Below are 17,553 nucleotides of genomic sequence, written 5' to 3'. Positions count from 1 at the left end.
TATTATTATTTCATATTTTGTTTATATTTTATATTATATATTTGATTTATAATTGTTATTTTTTTAATACAACTCAATTCATCCCCCCTCTTGTGTTAGTCATCTGGACAACAGAGGTATATATGCATGGAGATGATTTTATGGCCATATCTCAGAATGTTCTAAATCTTTAGTAATTACGAATGCATTAGTGAAACTTATCCGTAAGTGCCATCTAAGTCAGGAACTATATTGCATACATGCACATTGTAAAGTGGGAGGAAAGTCTTTAAATAGATTTACATTATCATTCACTTTATTTATCATTCTTTTTCCACAAGGATGCGCAAGTGATTTTCTACCTTTGCTCCCAAGTTCTTCCATATTCAGCAGCAACCTCATGTCCATATAATGGTTGTTGGATAGCAAACAAGCAGTTGATGAGGTTGATCTTTGAAGGAGTTTCAATATTCTACAAAAACTCATTATTAAAAGAAACTATTAATCATATAATTTTGAATGTTCAAAAGAAAGAAATTAAAAAAAATAAAAAATAAAAAATAAAAAAAATAGCAACGTGGGATAATTCATAAGATAATTTATTTATGACAACACTAGTCTTTTTCCCTGTAGAACCCTCTCTACCAAAATCCTAAACAACTCTTACTACTTCCAAGGATATCTACAACTGTATAATGCAGATACACACTTGACAATATAACCACTTCCTCTATGCTCTCTCGGATCTATTGGGACAAAAGCTTGTGTATTAACCACTTCCCACCACTAAACACCATTATACGTTTCCACTCATAAAAAACACTCACAAAATAGAGAAGCCATGCCACCAAATTTAAATAAATACAGTTAATAAAGACTGGAGACAAAAACGTATACACAAAGCTAAGCTCATATACATGTACATAGTGAATCTATCAAATATCATTCATAGGAACAAATTAGTATGCATTTTCGACTACTATTTCCCAGCCAAAATAATGAGATTGATGGCAATTTCAAGACATATTATCAATTCAATTAGTAGAAACACATTTTAAATGATCTTAACATAAAATCAAATTTTACGCAAACATTAAGTACACTAAAATACTTTTGCAAACTCTGTTACAATGTCATGCAAATTGCTAAGCATATGCTGCCTACCAGAAATTTATGACTAAATTTATGACTTAACAGGGTGACAAATATATGACTAAATTTAAGCACCAATATTCAATGCTTTCGAATTTGAAGAGATAACTAAACAATCTCTATGTGAAATGTGTTCATGTGGGTGTGTGCCATTCAAAAACTAATTACGATAGAGAATAGAGATAAAAGCTAGAACCAAAAAAAAAAAAAGCATTTTTCTGGATGCTTGTCCATTAATTCTGGATGGAGCTCATCATGAAATGCAAAAATAAACCCATTAATTTTCGAAACAAAAATGACAGAGATGCGTCGATATTCATACAAAAATAAACTCATAAATCAAACCCTAAATCAATTTACAAACTGGCATGTGAAATATATAGGTTGGAAACTTACCCACTCAAGGAGAAGACTGCGAGAGGGAGGGGCTGGTTAAATCGACATCGCGAGAGGGAGGGGGTGGTGTTTGTTGGCTGGGCTTCGAAGTAGGGCTGTTCATCTGGCCGGATAAAATCCGGCGCAGCCCGGATTCCGGTTCCGGTTTTCGACCCAGGTCAAATCCGGGTCGAAACCCGGATTGAGAAAACTTGATTAATCCGGTCCGGGTATCGAATTTTAAATCCGGACCCGGGTTTAAACCTGGTACCCGTTTATAAACTTAAAAAAAAAAAAAAAAAAAAACCTAATCCTACCCCGCCCCCCCCCCACCATTTTCAAATCTCTCTCTCTCTCTCTCTCTCTCTCTCTCTCTCTCTCTCTCATCCCTTCAGCGCTAGCTTTCGTTTTGTCCGGAACCGAAAATTTATCGCGCGGCTCACCGATCATCTCCTTTTTTCCTCAATCCCTCATCTCTCCAGTGTGCTTCCGTTTGGGTATGTTTTCTTTCTTCCCTCTATTGTGTTATCTATTTGTTGATTTTGGATTTTATTTTTTTCACTACCGTGTCTGTCTCGATTGCCAATGACCAATGTGAACGATGAATGTAAATGTGGTAGATCTAGTGATTGGATGAATTGGGTCTATCTGTGCTTGGATAGATCTGGTAGATCTAGTGATTTGGTGAACTGGGTCTCTCTGTACTTGGATAGATCTGGTAGATCTAGTGATTTGTCTAATGGGATTTTTGGGCCTTTAAATGGATGATGATGGTTGCTTTGAGGCAGTTTGCAAAAGTTTTGACATTATTTAAATCCATATTTGCGCCTGAACTCATACAAAGTGAACGAGTTCCCTTCTATCGTACGCGGTAGATATCATCTAATAAAGATGCATTAATCCCAGCTTCTCGTATTAGCTAGTGGATTTATCTCAAAATTCCAGAATATATATTTATATGATCAAACGCCATTCGGATATTTTTTACACCATAACTTGAGACGACAGAGGGCCTTTTTTTTTTTTTAATTTGGAAAACTATAATTTCTAGCTTTTTCTCCAGGTGATAATTCATTTTACAGTGGATATAAGTCATCGTTAATAATTGTTTTCGATAAAGCTAGCTGTTGCTTCAAAAGTTCAATGCAATGATACATAGCGAGGCAAATCTTATAAGTGCCAAAAAGTCAAATATACATGTCCATAAACATCCCATCTGGCATACAAGCTAGATGCCCTATCGAGCAAGTGGCCGTATATATAATATATGATAGGTGTTTTACTATTTACTGGGCATATAATATGGTAAGAAGTATTACTGGAGCTTGCGTACGTTCATGAACCATTTTAATTTGTGGGGTTATTATCATTATTTTTTTCTAGTGATCATCCCTGTTTTAAGATTCCATTTGATCTGCAAGAGTAATAAGATAAGGAAAGGAAAGCGATTGAAAACAAATAATTTTAGGAAAGAATAGTACTGCTTGTGCTGTTTGCCCTACACTCATTTCAATTTTCGTTGTACAATAATATTCATGTGATATTGTTCATCAACCGTTAGATCAACTATATACATATTCATGTGCTACAAATAATAAGTAGTGCATTAACATGAGCAATTAATTGATCGATCATCTGGGTGTGTGTGAAATGTAGAAAAACAGAAAGATGTAGAGAGAAGTCTATGGTGGCATCACATCAGAATGAATCCACCCTTTTGCTAAGGCATGAGCATCATGTGGATCCCAGATTCCCCCAGTACCCCCTATCAACCTCAAAAAATCACCACCCTCTCCTCCCTGCCCCCAACAAGCTTCACTGTGTAAAGGTCATTATTTTATCTAATAGATAGTATAAAACAAAACATTGTAGCCATCTCAAATCAGTGCAAGTTGCTTTCCGAAAAAGAGAGATTACTTTATGAAGTAGGAAAGATATAAAGGAGCATATGACAATTTCACTCGAAAAGCAGTCTTTCTTGTGTTGGGTGTTCCTATTATTATTTTGTTTTCTATTATTTTGATGTCATGCATGTTATTAACTCTATTGAATAAATATTGTGATTGTAATTTTTGGCTCCTGCCTTCTTGTTCTTTTTCTCAAAACTATCAAGTAAATACTATGATCATGAACTGCAAATTTCCTTTGTGGTAGTAAATGATCTTTCTTTGCATTTTTCATTCTGTGGTTATAACTTTTTAAAACTTTATGCTAATCATATCAAAAGTGTTGGTTCGTTTCTGTTTTTCTTTTGATGAACCGCAGGTGGATAGCAAATCAAAATGGGACTATTTTCATGATGATAGCAAATCAAAGTCCTTCTGCGATGATGTAGTAAATTAGTTCATGTTTTTTGTTGTGTATTGGAGTTTAATTAAAACAATATATGTGTTTTGTATTGTTTCTAAGGAAATTTGTTCAGACAATGTAATATGTAGTGGATTCTTTTTTTTTTTTTTTACATGCATTTAGTAATAAATCCGGGCCAGTACCCATATTTTTAAATTCGGGTCTATCCAGCCAGGATGAGGTTTTAAAACCCGAGCACTGAATTTAAAACCGGTACCTGAGTTTAATATAAAAGTAAATTATTCATGGTTGACCAGGTAAAGACATTACTGTAATTTGGGTGGAAGGTCCAAACTAGCTTCCTCAATTAAGGCAGTCTTTACAGATGGTTGAAACAGATCTTGGCTAATTAGCAATATAGCGAAATTGTTATACTGGATTGGTTCAGGACATGCTCCTTTTGAACGAGGCAAACTAGTTTTGTCATTGACAACCCTCGCAAACCCTTTCACCACTAAAATAAATAATTTTACTTTTTATCTAATCAAAATAAGTCACGAGAGGAAAACAATTTCACTCAATAGCAAATTCTCCAGGGCAAGTTAAGCTGAATGCACAGCACTAACATCTGATTTCTTTGAACTTTCCAGCCTTGCCTTTTTATGCTTTGACAAAATGAGCCGAAGACTCGATAACTTTCTAGCCTTGGGCTATAATATAGGTTTTTATTAAAAAAAAAAAATTATGCTTCAAAAAAAAAAAAATTTGAGTTCAATCTGGAACCCGTGTAAAACTCAGATTCATCCGAGTTCCGGCCTAGGTTAACCCGGTCCGATTTCCGGCCTGGATTTCAAATTCGAATTTCGGTTTGGGTGTACCCAAGTTCCCGGATCGAAATTCGGATGAACAGTCCTACTTCGAAGTGAAGGAGAGATAGAACTCTTCATAAAGAGTTGCTAATGGAATGGGACAGGTCATGCTTGAAGAATTTGTGAAAAAGAGAAAGGGAAAAAATGAGGAGGAAGGAAGGGGAAAATAACTTGGGGGAGAGAAGGAGGGGAAGCAAAATGGTACGCGTGAGAAGGAAGGAAGTGGAAAAATAACTGAGAGAAGAGAGGAAAGGAAGCGGGAAAATAACTCAAGAGAAGAGAGGGAAGGAAAGAAGAATGATCCACATGCAGATACATATGTGTCTTTCATGCATCTCTTATGTGATGAATTCATAATGATTAGTATAAAAGCAAATATCCCACCCGACCGGCCTTTTAGTATTTCCCTTCTCTTTTATCTTGTTGGCAAGAAGCGGTAGAGTTAGGTGGCAGCACGTTACGGCGCATGTGCTGTAGATAGGGTTGAGCCGTTGAGGGTGCATTTTCGGAATTCAATTTGTCTCTGAAAACAATATATACAAGAAATAAACCAAAAAATAAAAATGAAATAACAAATTAATAGAGAAAAGTTTGCCCAACCCAATCGGCGGCCGGCCCACATATTGCAGTGTCAAATTGGGGCTGGAAACATGGCCAATTGGCGACGAATGAAGGCTGCGAGTTGATCGGAAAGTCCGCCGTCGATGGTAGAAGGAGGTCGAGAGAGAAAACGTTATCAATACTGTGACTATCGCGAATAGGCGAACTGAGAGAGAGAGAGAGAGAGGGGTTCCTTTTCTCGGCGAAAATGGTTATTTGTAAATTTTCGATGATGCAGAGGTGTTGCGCTACGGCATCCATATGCCGCAACGTCGCGGCGTTCATCTCCCTACCATTCATCCTCTTTCTTTTCTTTTCCATGCCATGACACCACACCAGATATTTTCTCCCCTAACCACAGAAATACAAGATTTGTACTGCTGCAAGATCATCGGAGCTGATTGCTTAACCACAAAAATATTGGCATACAAAACTTAATGTCAAAAGATGCAAGTAATTTGGATATTGTAGAACCCAAAAAACTACTTAAACCAGTCCTATCCAACTTAGTCGCTGAAGAGAGTTTCAGCACTGGAGCAGAGCAATACATACATAGAACCGTAGTTATTCACAATAAGTTCTAATCCAGAAGAAGCAATATATATAAATAGACATAGAACCATGACGATTCTTCAGGAGGATGATAGCTTAGAAGCCTCGAGATCCGCAGCCTTTTTAAGCAAACTCTGATTATCGTCGTCCTCGAGAGCCATCTGAATAGGGGACGACCCCAGCCCATCGGCAATAGCAAGCATGATCTTCTTCATCTCCGCCCTGAACTCGTCCATATCCACTGTCCCGCTCCCATCGCAGTCGAACTTCTCGAAGATGGAATCGTAGAGCTTGGTGAGCTGCTCCGGCGTCGTGGCCACGTCGATGCCGAAGTGGGACTCGATCAGCCTCATGGTCTCGAACGCCTTGCGGAGTTCCGGGCGAGATAGGACGCCATCCTTGTTAAGGTCAAGAGCCGCGAAACTCTCGTCCACGCTCTTCTTGAACAGGGTCTCGTCGTTCACGAAGTCTCTCACCGTCGATCCGTCAATCACCACCACGCCCATCTGTTCCTATCTAATCTCTAACTTTTCTGTCCCCCCCTCTTTATTTCACCCCCATTTTATAGAATAATAATATTAAGTATAAAAAAAAAAAAAATAGTATAATTTTAAAACGCTTACACTTTACTTATTTTCTTTTGCCGTAAATGATTATTCTATAATTCACGTATGTTTTAATAATAAATTTCGCTATTTTTTTATAAATATAATTATAATAAAGAAAATAAAAGATATTAATTTTTTCAAAACCCCCAAATATAAAAAAAGACGACGCAGATTTGCGCACTTTGACATCGGTGGAATGGATAAGAATTGCAGTGATTAGGTGAATGTCATTTTCCTATGCGTGCGAAGCGTACACGTGTGGGTAATTCGTCTGAGAATGTGTTTTGACTGTTTGGTTTGATACGTGTCATGTTCTATTCTTTTATTCTTTTTCTTTGTTTGGTGTGGACTTTTTATTTATGGTTTAAACCAATGAACTTCTACGCATTCGTTTTCGGCCAATACGTTTGCGAGATGAAATAACATAATAATTTTCACTATATTGATAGGACAAGCTTCTACAGTTTTGTTGTTTGCCATTCTCACATATTATATTTATTTATTTTATTATTCTTTTTAAAAAATTAATTTTATTATTCTTAAATTAATTAAATTATTATACTCATTATCTATATATCACATATTTAATAAGAAAAAAAATCAGAAATTAAAAAATTATATATAATTTGTGATGTAAATTTAATGAGTATAATTTTTCATAAAGAAATTTGCAAATATATTCAGAGGTTGTTTAGATAGTGAGATAAGATAAAATGATTTTTTATGAAAATTGAATAAAATATTATTTTTTAATATTATTATTATATTAAAATTTAAAAAAGTTAAATTATTTATTATATTTTGTGTGAAAATTTGATAAAATTATAATAACGAGATGGGATGAGAGTGTTTCTTAATCTAAAAGGCGTCTTATTGTTTTATCTTGACAGGTAATTTACAACTCTGGGTAATTTTCCTTCCCACAAATATTCTAATTTTTTCACCCAAGCTAATGTATAATAGGAGGAGAAAGAAGATTGAGGTAAAACCTATAAGTTCAAGAATCAATTTAAACTTAAGTTTACAAAATAAGATTAAAAATGAAGAGTTGAGAAGGAAAATATATATGTGATTTTCCCTCTACAAGAAAGGATCGGTAGGATCAGCACCAAGGAACTTGATAGCAAAATTCTCGCATATTCGCAATGGTAAAGCAAGACACAAGCTACATGCTTAATTCCTGTGATCTCAAAGTCATTTACAAAAAGGGAAATTGAATTGCATACTTCTATAAGGCTATTCTTTCAAGTGCTGTGCTAGTAAATTGGATAATTTTTTTTTTTTTTTATTGGCACCGGGTGTCCAGGAACAACATGCCGACTAATCTCGGAGGTGCACAGGCCCTCGGCAAGGAGTTTCTCGCAAGTACACCTCATGTAATTTAAGGAGAAAATCCTTCAATCCGATAGTCCCTAAAAATTATTTGCACCCAAAGGGACTTGAACCTTAGACTGGGGGAGCATACCCTCAAGCCCAAGGCCTTTACCACTTAGAGCCAATCCCTAGGGGTAAATTAACCATAAGAAAATATGCAACAAGACTTGATCACCTTTAAAATAGATGTTCCAGCTAACACATATATCATTAGATAAACTGAGTATTCACTTCACCTTTATAGACACATTTCTCAACCTTGATTAACTGGAGCATTCTAATAATCCATATCCACTACACTGCCCAAAAATGATCCAAAAACTTTGCAGCAACTTTTTTATGTCAAGATAGAATTGGATCTGGCCCATAACGTAGCTCTGAAGGTAGATCAACTCTGCTCATAAACCAATTACAGTAAGCCAATGATTTAGGAATGCAGTCAAAACAAAACCAAGAAGTATGATGTTCAGCTCAAAACGCAAATCAGTGCACAGAAACAAAGAAACATGTGATGGTGAGAACTCTTTCTCCTTTCTAGTCAACCTCATAAAGTTCTACGAAGGTTAAATCAATTGATTCACTAATCAATGTTCCAACCTGATTTCTGTACATTTCCAAGAACTAATTAGCCTGACAACTGCATAAAGGTGAACTACACGGAGATTATCTAGCAAAGGTTCTGTTATTGGGTTCCCTAAGGGCAATACTTGAGGTGTAATTACTGCACCTTGATAGTATGAAAAGGGCTGATTAATCCTTACGTTACTGAATTTTGATTTTACTATAAGTTGACCATTATTGTCGTGCTTTTATTTCAAATTTTACCATTCTTTCATGATGTTTGTTATTCTATAATTTTAAATTACAGATATTTCAATTCTGGAAAAATGCAACTGATCTTTTATCAACATTATGCCAGGCCTTACCCTGTGGATTTGACCCGACGAGCATGCCTTGATTGGAATCCATCTAGGAGTTAGTTAATGATAAAAATACTTGAGAAATTTATAACTCTGTTAAGGGTACTTCAAGGCAAAGTTTAAAATAAATATGAAAGCATTTATTTTTTCTTAAACATATTTCCGTCTCATTGACATTTCTATTCAGTTAAATCACTCTTAATAAATGTCCTCAGGACATATGTTCAACAAGACTCGTGTAATTAATAAAGGGTTAGGTGTTTGTTTTCTTGTAAGTTACAATTTTTGGATTCTGATAATTTAGCTAGTATGCACCTTAATGAGGTCACAGAGGATGAAGTTTGTTGCTAGCTATATGCATTCAATGTTTGACATATAATTGTTTTTTTTTTTAATATATATATAGATGTTATGTTCGTACATGCATGTGGATCATAAATGTGTAACAAATGGGAGGTCTAAAGCTGCATAAAAGCCTAGCTTCTCAAAGATGGTATGATAAACAGTCTTCTTACCTTTGTCTAACTTTGAGCATTCCAGTGCCTATCTGCATCGGTATACCCATGATTATGGATTCACTTACTCCTTCAATCCTGTCATCCCTACCATTTATGGAAGCGTTGAAAAGATGATCTGCCGTCTTCTCAAATGAAGCCAGCATCAATATACTTTTGTCCATTTTTTGAATCCCAAATCTTGTGATTCCAAGCACTTCACCCTATTGCAATAACCATCCATGTATGAACATATATCCAAAACATGACTATACGTCCAACGGACAAGAGCATAATTTGAACCAGCTGTTTTGCTTTAAGTTTGAGGCAACAAAAAAAATATAATACTCTCTCCACCCCAAATTGAGCGTTCATTTTGGAAAAGAAAAGTGATTTACTTCTACATCTTCCTAATTCAACAGTGTCTTTTTCTTTTTTTAACCATTATTCCAACAGTTGAGTTTGACTTTTCTTTGATTTTATGATATATTCTTATTCCTAATTCTGTCAATATATTTTATTGTTTAGGCAGTATTAATAAAGCCATTTGTAAACTTCAAAATAAACTAGGGCATGTTGGGAAAATATTCCTCTTCATTAAAAATTGTTATTTGCAACCAAGAAACTCATTAGAGGAAAGTAGAAATACAATATAACAAGAGGGGGAAAATGCCTCACCCTGAATGTCATCAAATCTGCCAAGAGCATCATATGTCTAATGTCTATGTTCATTCCATGGCTTTCCATTGTATATTTTATCTCCTCAATGATGCACTTCCTGGCAGCTTCAATGCCAAGTGTCTGCTGCACTTCAATAACATGATTACTTGTTGTTTTGCATCCATCAACTCCTTCCGTACCCATAACTTCTTGAAGACCCGCTCTAAAAAGAACTTTTTTTTATAAGTGAAGAGGTGCATAACTTGCAACATATAGCAGAAACAAAACGTGACTACTACTTGAGTATTATCTATGCCTATCGTGATGTTGTGCAAGATGACAAGCAATATGGCATAAGCCTCTTGGTTTTCTTCCTCTCTGTTATGGCAGTGACAAAACTATCCTTTTCTACCTTCCTTTTTGTCTAAACATTTCACATTCAATAAGACTGACAATTTGGGATGGAAAATGGCCAAATTCAATTGAGGCAAGGCTAAATTAACTGTCTCGACTGACTGTGAAACAAAAAGGAAAAAAAAAAAAAAAATCCTATTTTCTGATACATTTGAAAAGGGATATTTCTACACCATCAATCAAAATGTTAATTTATTATTTCTCACTGTGATCACTCGATTGAGGATCTTTCTAATCCATATGGTAGGCCTAACAAATGAGCTTGTTGGAATATGCGATGAAGAAATGTAATGAGCCTTTATAATGAGTGCAATAAGTTGGAAGAGGTTTGAAGACTTGCAAACATTGAATTTATAACATTTGGGAGTTCAACTATATGATAGGATGTAATGTATAATGTTCTAAAGAGTAATGGTAAACATGCAGAGCCATTACTTGGAAATGGTAAATCTTGTGTTGGAATCTTATTTGATTCTTAATCTATTTATAAAAATAAAAAATAAAAATAGAAGGGATTATTGACAATACCTGAGACGCTCCCCAACCAAAATGAAATTCGTTTGGGTGGCCAGTGAAAAAACAACTCGCTGCATAATTATGTTTAACAAAAACTTCTGCTATAATATTTTACTATGGCCATTGAGAAACCTCCAGCCCAGACAAACAAACATAAACTAATACCTAATTTGCACAAGGAAAAACTAAAAAAGGAGCCACAATACTAGCTAGAAGAAATAATAATATGCAGTTAGCGTTAAAGATTACTTGAAATATAGTGACCACAGAATGAACATGATCAAGTGTCACGTGCACTAACCCTTCTACCAGCAAACTGTACTTGATGGTCTTCGTTTTTTTATTTTGTTCTTTCTTAATGATGGCACGTTCCACAGTTTTTATACCCTGTCATCCATAAATGAGTGAATTATCCAATCAAATGAAGGGTAAAAAAGGTGTGTGATAGTCTTTTTATCAGATGATTAATAACAAAAGCCATAGAAGTTTTTACCTTCACTATAACCATTGGAAGCAAATTTTTGAGAGAGTGGAGATGAAAATGAATTTTACTTTTATCAGTTTCTGGAGAAAGAATTTCCAACTTCCCAACATCCAAAACCTTGATATGCTGCAGAATAATATGGTGTTGAGATATTAAGAACATATAAATTGTAAGGGTAATAGAAAAATTACTATAAAATAAACTCTCACCTCGTTCTTCAGTTTGAGTTTTGGAGTTTGTATAATTGATTCTTTCACAATATTAGCATCTATACATAATTGAACATCTCGAATTCTTTCCACGTCAAGCTTGACAACTAGTGATGCTGATCTCGAAGTCATTACCAGCTTTATACTTTTAGCAACCTGCACCATGAAGGGGTAATAAAATAAGATTGCTTAAATTATACTTGATTGAGGGCTGAATCGGATAAAAGACTGTATGCAATCCATCAAAAAAGAAAAAAACGTGGAAGACATTAAATTAAAATATTAGGAAAAGAGGAAATTAGGTAAAAAAACATGAAAAACACAAAGATGATGGGGGTAATGGGCTTCAAGAAAATTAGCATAACCACTTCAGATATGAATTCATTCACACGTCAGGTGTTTTCACATCTAGTAAGTGGATGACCTATTTTCCAACCAAGGACAGAACAATACCGCTAACTTAACGAAATTTGTACAGAAAGGTAGACTTGTTAATATTGGTAAAACAATTAATCTGAATTAATCAAGCGCTTGAACTATTATAAACTTCATCTAAAGAAGAATATCACATACAAACCTAGCTTAAAATATACAGAACATAAAGCACAAAAATAACCTCCAATGAATTAATCCCATACCTGTCCCAAATTTGTTTTCTCAATGCGACCTCGTACCATCCGTGCAGCATTCACGTTATCATCACAGTTGAGAGCTGCAGTGATGATGGGCGTACTGATTTTTTTGGCCCCATTCATTATTTCTTTGATACGAGGAACTCCAAGGGTAACATCTGATAAGAGTCAAAGGATCACACTGAAATCCAACCAGTTAATGGCCAGAGACCTTACAAACCAGTAGTTAAATTATATTTGGACATTCCAGCAGAAACTTAATCAATCAAGGATACTCATGCTAGCAACTCCAGCAAAGTGAAAGGTTTTGAGTGTCATCTGTGTCCCAGGCTCTCCAATACTTTGAGCTCCAATCGCTCCAATCGCAGTTCCAGCTTCTATTTTTTTCAGATGATAACGAGAGATACAGGTGTTCAAGAAAACCTAAATAATGTGTTAAAATGCAAATTGTGTTAGATGCAGCTACGTATTTGTTTCCTTGTCTGTTTTATTTTTGGAGGGTGGGCGAAGGCATTATAGAAAATCTATATCAGAAATTACAGAATACGTGTAGAATAGTATAGAGTAGGACACCTAAGAGGGAGAAAAAAAAATCAATTGGAACATATTTAAGAAAGAGGAAAAGAAAAGCAGCTAAATGTAATCATAATTAACACTGGAGAGTATCTGCCTACATTGCCGGCTTGTATTTTTATCAAATGGTTCCTTTTCTATTTCACAGACTCAAACCTGTGCCATCAACAGAAAACATATCAGAATTTTTTTTGGTTTAATTTTTCTTGCAATTGTCATAAGCTTTGACGCTCACCAAAGACACCTAGTTACCATGTTTTGTAAAGAGAATCATTCTCATGAGAGTACTGCTTCTGTTATGATATTTGAACTTGATATTCAATGCGCGAACCATTGGCAATAAAGAAGATTTTGAACTGTTCATTTTTCCCCTTTACAATAATAATAATAATAACAACAACAACAAAAATAATAACATAATAAAGATATGAGAACATTTTTACAATATGACATTCAGTACCTCTAGCTGTTTAGGAGTAACGCCAGATATATTTTTGACAATTTTTTCCTGAATTTCTGAATTTTCCTTTGCAGCAAGATTTTCAACTGATCTAAATGTGTCCATTGTTTTTTCCAAGGATTTTCCATAATCATCTAAGAAGCTCTGGAATGATTTTTTAAAAGCCACGGAGCAACCACCCTCAGGGGTCATATCAATTTCTGAAAATCTGCTTTCTACTCTTTCAGACACTTCAGATGGAGATAGGTATTCAGTTCCTCCAGAAGGACATGTGGCCTGTGAAAGGACACAATCAACTCAAATTCCAGAAGATCACATGAATTTCAAAATCATGTTAAAGGAAGGGTTTCAAACCTTGGCCTTCATAAACAATCGTTCAAAATTTAAAGGAGATCCACTTTTTGCTTCCATATTTGCAGGATCCATGCCATCATCCCCATAACGAAATTGAACTATACATCCACTCGCATTCCGTACTGTGTTATCATATTGGATGGATAGGTCCTCTAGTGCTTTTATCAATTTTCGTGACATATAGCCAGTGTCAGCTGTTTTTACCTGCAATAATCACAGGAACCCAATGATAATGTGCTGTATAGCCAAAAGTTCACGGTACATCAGCACAGCAGCAGCATAACATCCAACCAACAGTTCCCTAACATAAACTAGGACATGCCTTGACTCAAACAAACCCCAGCCAACACATGCTAAAGCACCATACCAACTCTAGAAGCTATACCAACCAACAATCAGAAACTCTGCAGCAACAAAAGTTTCAGGGTAAACATTTGCCTTCAATTCAGCATAGCCACAAATCCAAAATAGGCAGCTAGCAACACCAGTATATACAACAGAGCAACAGTAGAGCAGCACGGACAAAAGCAAAGCAACCAGACAGCAACATCAGAACACCATAACATATGGAACAAGAATAAGAAGCAGGAAACAAATCTCCTAAAGCAAAAGAATAACAAAATATTTTTTGTTATTACTGCACACATAACATTACGTGCAACTGATTAGCCACTGGAGAGGATATGCACTTATTGCACACATCACCATTATGTATTATTTTGAGTCCATAGCAGTGAAAGGTGCTGACAACAGGACAAAATTTTAAAAGACATCAAGATTTAGAGTTAGTTGCAAGCCAAACTAAGGAGCAAAAAGAAATTGAACACAAACTAGAAATATCTGTAGTTGACCCAAATTGTTCTTTCCCATCACTCTCATGTCAAAAATTGGAGAATGGACTAGCCACAGATAGAGAATTCCTTCCTCTCAATTATGGGAGTTAGCAACTCAAGGCACTTTAAACAAAAGCTTTTTGTAATTCTGATTTTTTTTTCTCTGGGAAAGGTCCAAAACAAGTTTTGAAATATGAAAATATCTTTTCGCTCGTTGGAGAGGTCTTTAATAGGATTGGAGTGGCGTGGGTGATGCCTAGGAGGGTAGTGGATCTTTTCGCTTGTTGGAGAAGTCTTAGGGGTAACTCTCAAATTATCGCCATCAGGAACATGATCCCTTTATGTCTTGTGTGGTGTATCTGGCTCAAGAGGAATGGCCGGTGTTTTGAAGATAAGGAACGCCCAGTGGATGAACTTGGATGGTTTTTCTTTTAAGAACTTATTTATTTGGGCTTTGGCCATTGCATTTAATGGAACTAGTGTCCATTATTTCCTTGTTTCTTTTTCTATTTCCTGACTTGTAATTAGGTTTCCGCATCTGTATATTTCCCATGTACTTGAGCTATGCCTTTTTACTTGTCTCAATAAAACTTTTCTTACCTGTGAAAAAAGAATATCTTCTTTTTCTAATAGAGCCTATACTTTTCAGGAAGTGTGATTAACTAACTCAACATTAGTAGAGGATAGACTTAGATGCTGCTAGGCTACATCTCACGTATTGATGGACCACCTCAATTTAGCTTTGTTCCAGTTAATTGGCTGCCCCGCCAGAAGAATTCATTCAGCAAGGAAACTGGTAACATTCTCATCTAAGTATACTTCATATAAGCTTAAATATCCACAGTTTAAATAATTATAAAGAATGATAGAGTAGTTATACCGCCGTATCCACAAGGCCTTCTCGCCCTCCCATTGTATGGAAGAAAAACTCAGTGGCAGTCAAACCACTGTAGAAAGAATTAGCAACAAACCCTTTGGCCTGCAACAAGAATAAAAAAGGCATCTCAATGCTTAAGGTACACAGATTTTCCAGTTTGATGAACTCTTTAAAGAAATTGATTGCACCCAGCGAGTAGATTTTAGTCATAAAAAATAAAATTATTATTCATCTTCCCAAAACGATATTGATGAACTAATGTTCAACTAGCCCAAAAAAGAAAAGGTAATTCAGTTTTTCTTTTGGATAAGATTTTAGATATTAAAAATAAAGTCATTATATGCTAATGCACTCTGGAGTCATAATGAAAAAAAGTTGAATCCTACTTCAACCTATTCAATTAAGAAACCGTGAAAGATTTTTCCCTGTAAAAGGTTTTTTCCCTGTAAAAGGTAAGGTGACACATGCACACAGTGAGCCTTGAACCCACAGCCTCACCTTCTACCCCATTTTTACAGGGGAGGAAGCGCCCTTTCAAGTAGACTTTACCATACTTACATAAGTATTCAGAGGTCTTCTTTATATTATGAATTAGAAGAAATATGTTAGGAAAAGCAATAGACTTTTACAACCCTTGCATACATACCTTAAAGAGAGCACTCATAAGATCCAAAACAAAACTGGGATAAGGAAGCAACACAAGTTGTGGCATAACTAAATCATCCAGAGATAAAGAACTCTGAAACTTACTGCAGGGGTTTTCGCTTTTCTAGGGAAGTGAGGAAGACTCCGATCTATGAACCCATTAGGAGCACGACGACCGCCAACTGACTGCTGACCAACACAAGCAATCATTTGGCTAATATTGATCGGAGATCCTTTGGAACCACACTGGGACATAATCAATGGACTATTTCGCCAATGTAACTCTTTCATGCAGACCTATCAAAGAAAATAGAATCATAAAACATATCTAGTTACTCCTGTAAAATCCTTTCCTTAAAAAATCATAATAAAATTTAAAAAAAGAACAAAAAAAGACTTGATGAATTGCAAATATTGATGAAAAGGGAGAGACGTCAAACAACAGATTTCCTTTAACTCTCATTGTCAGGAAAGCTTGTAACAACAGGCTATGCATCAATATTCAGACTCGACATTCCCGAGAGAAAGCTTTGAATAAATACATTGAGGAAATGTTTCCAAGTTAAGAAAAAGATGGAATTGTACCTTGCCAGTCTCGTCTCGAATATTATTTAATATTCTAGTTATCCCAGCCTCTAGTGTTTGGGCAGCATCACAACCAGTTTCAGGTGGTAGATTTCCTTCATTATACAACTTTATTTTCTCATCACAACCTTGATAGCCTTTAGAGATTGTTTCCTGTCTCCTATCGTTCAAATATTTACTTGGTTGGACATCATCAATCCCAATTGTGAACCCGTGATTACCTATCCATCGAGCACTGCACCAATGCAGATACTGACACAATTATTCACATGAAACCATTTAATCTATATTTAATTGGAGACAGGAACAATATCAATAATAACTGGCTATCATTAAAAGCAAAAAAAAAAAAAAATAGCATTGCATATCCACATAGGCAATCGCAACTAAAAACAACCACCTACAAGAATGGTGAGATGACACAGATATTTATATTATGAACATTCTACATTCACAAACAGCATAAACTTCCAAGAAACTTGAACATCCCTTATAAAAAGATGACAATAAATCAACTTCAAAGTAAAGAACAGCCTTCCTGGGATGGGGTTGTAGGTCCAAAACTGTCATTCACATCCTCTAGAAGCTTTCAGCACTATTCTCTTCAAATTAGTGTTGTCATAAAATATTCTGCATCACCTCCTATTGATAAAATCTTCATTCGCCAGTTCTACCTATACTATTTTAGAACTCCCCCCATAACTTTTCCACTCCCACCTAAATTAAATATATGACCCAAAAAAAGTAAAGCTATATAACTCATTGTACACATATCCAGGTGAATGGACTCATTTTGGGCAACTCCCCTCCCCCCAAAAAAGGGTGGTGGTATCTTTTCCATAGTAGGTGACACCTGCATATCCCTCAATTCTATCTTTGCTAGCACTTATCTATCTTGATTCTCGCATTGACTACAATCATTCCATTAACATGCGGCTTCTTATAGCCCATAATTTCAATTGTAGAAGATAATTAGTCTTAGCAGTTTATAAATATTTCCTTCAATCAGAAATCTAAAATCACCAGAAATACATTTCTTCACTTCATGAGCGTTCTCTAGTTCAATGAGGCAAAATATTTCATTCAATTTCCTTATTTT

General features: G+C 35.4%; 2 protein-coding genes across 4 annotated transcripts in view; both read right to left on the bottom strand.

Moving 5' to 3' along the window:
- Positions 1–5,662: 5,662 nt before the first annotated feature.
- LOC122295166 lies at positions 5,663–6,364 on the bottom strand. The gene has a single exon (XM_043104243.1). The coding sequence runs from the start codon at positions 6,320–6,322 to the stop codon at positions 5,897–5,899; it is 426 nt and encodes a 141-aa protein (XP_042960177.1). The 5' UTR covers positions 6,323–6,364; the 3' UTR covers positions 5,663–5,896.
- A 1,588-nt stretch (positions 6,365–7,952) lies between these two features.
- The window catches only part of LOC122293183 (DNA-directed RNA polymerase III subunit 1), a 34,532-nt gene continuing 24,931 nt past the window's right edge, over positions 7,953–17,553 (bottom strand). For 2 of the 3 annotated variants that reach the window (XM_043101670.1, XM_043101672.1), the window contains 13 exons: positions 16,455–16,689; positions 15,975–16,166; positions 15,228–15,326; positions 13,515–13,718; positions 13,161–13,436; positions 12,403–12,550; positions 12,134–12,285; positions 11,496–11,651; positions 11,296–11,412; positions 11,104–11,189; positions 9,891–10,095; positions 9,234–9,436; positions 7,953–8,192 (listed from right to left, as the gene is read on the bottom strand). In XM_043101670.1, coding sequence (XP_042957604.1) covers positions 8,141–8,192; positions 9,234–9,436; positions 9,891–10,095; positions 11,104–11,189; positions 11,296–11,412; positions 11,496–11,651; positions 12,134–12,285; positions 12,403–12,550; positions 13,161–13,436; positions 13,515–13,718; positions 15,228–15,326; positions 15,975–16,166; positions 16,455–16,689 — 2,125 coding nt within the window. In that variant the 3' untranslated portion in view covers positions 7,953–8,140. Of the gene's footprint in view, positions 8,193–9,233; positions 9,437–9,890; positions 10,096–11,051; positions 11,190–11,295; positions 11,413–11,495; positions 11,652–12,133; positions 12,286–12,402; positions 12,551–13,160; positions 13,437–13,514; positions 13,719–15,227; positions 15,327–15,974; positions 16,167–16,454; positions 16,690–17,553 lie in introns of those variants that run through there. The other variant, XM_043101671.1, reaches the window with a different exon arrangement.

This window comes from Carya illinoinensis, chromosome 14, assembly GCF_018687715.1.
Source record: "Carya illinoinensis cultivar Pawnee chromosome 14, C.illinoinensisPawnee_v1, whole genome shotgun sequence".
In the NCBI taxonomy this organism is placed as follows: Eukaryota; Viridiplantae; Streptophyta; class Magnoliopsida; order Fagales; family Juglandaceae; genus Carya; species Carya illinoinensis.
The sequence above is the reverse complement of the archived record's forward strand: the minus strand, read 5'-3'. Positions and strand labels throughout refer to the sequence as shown.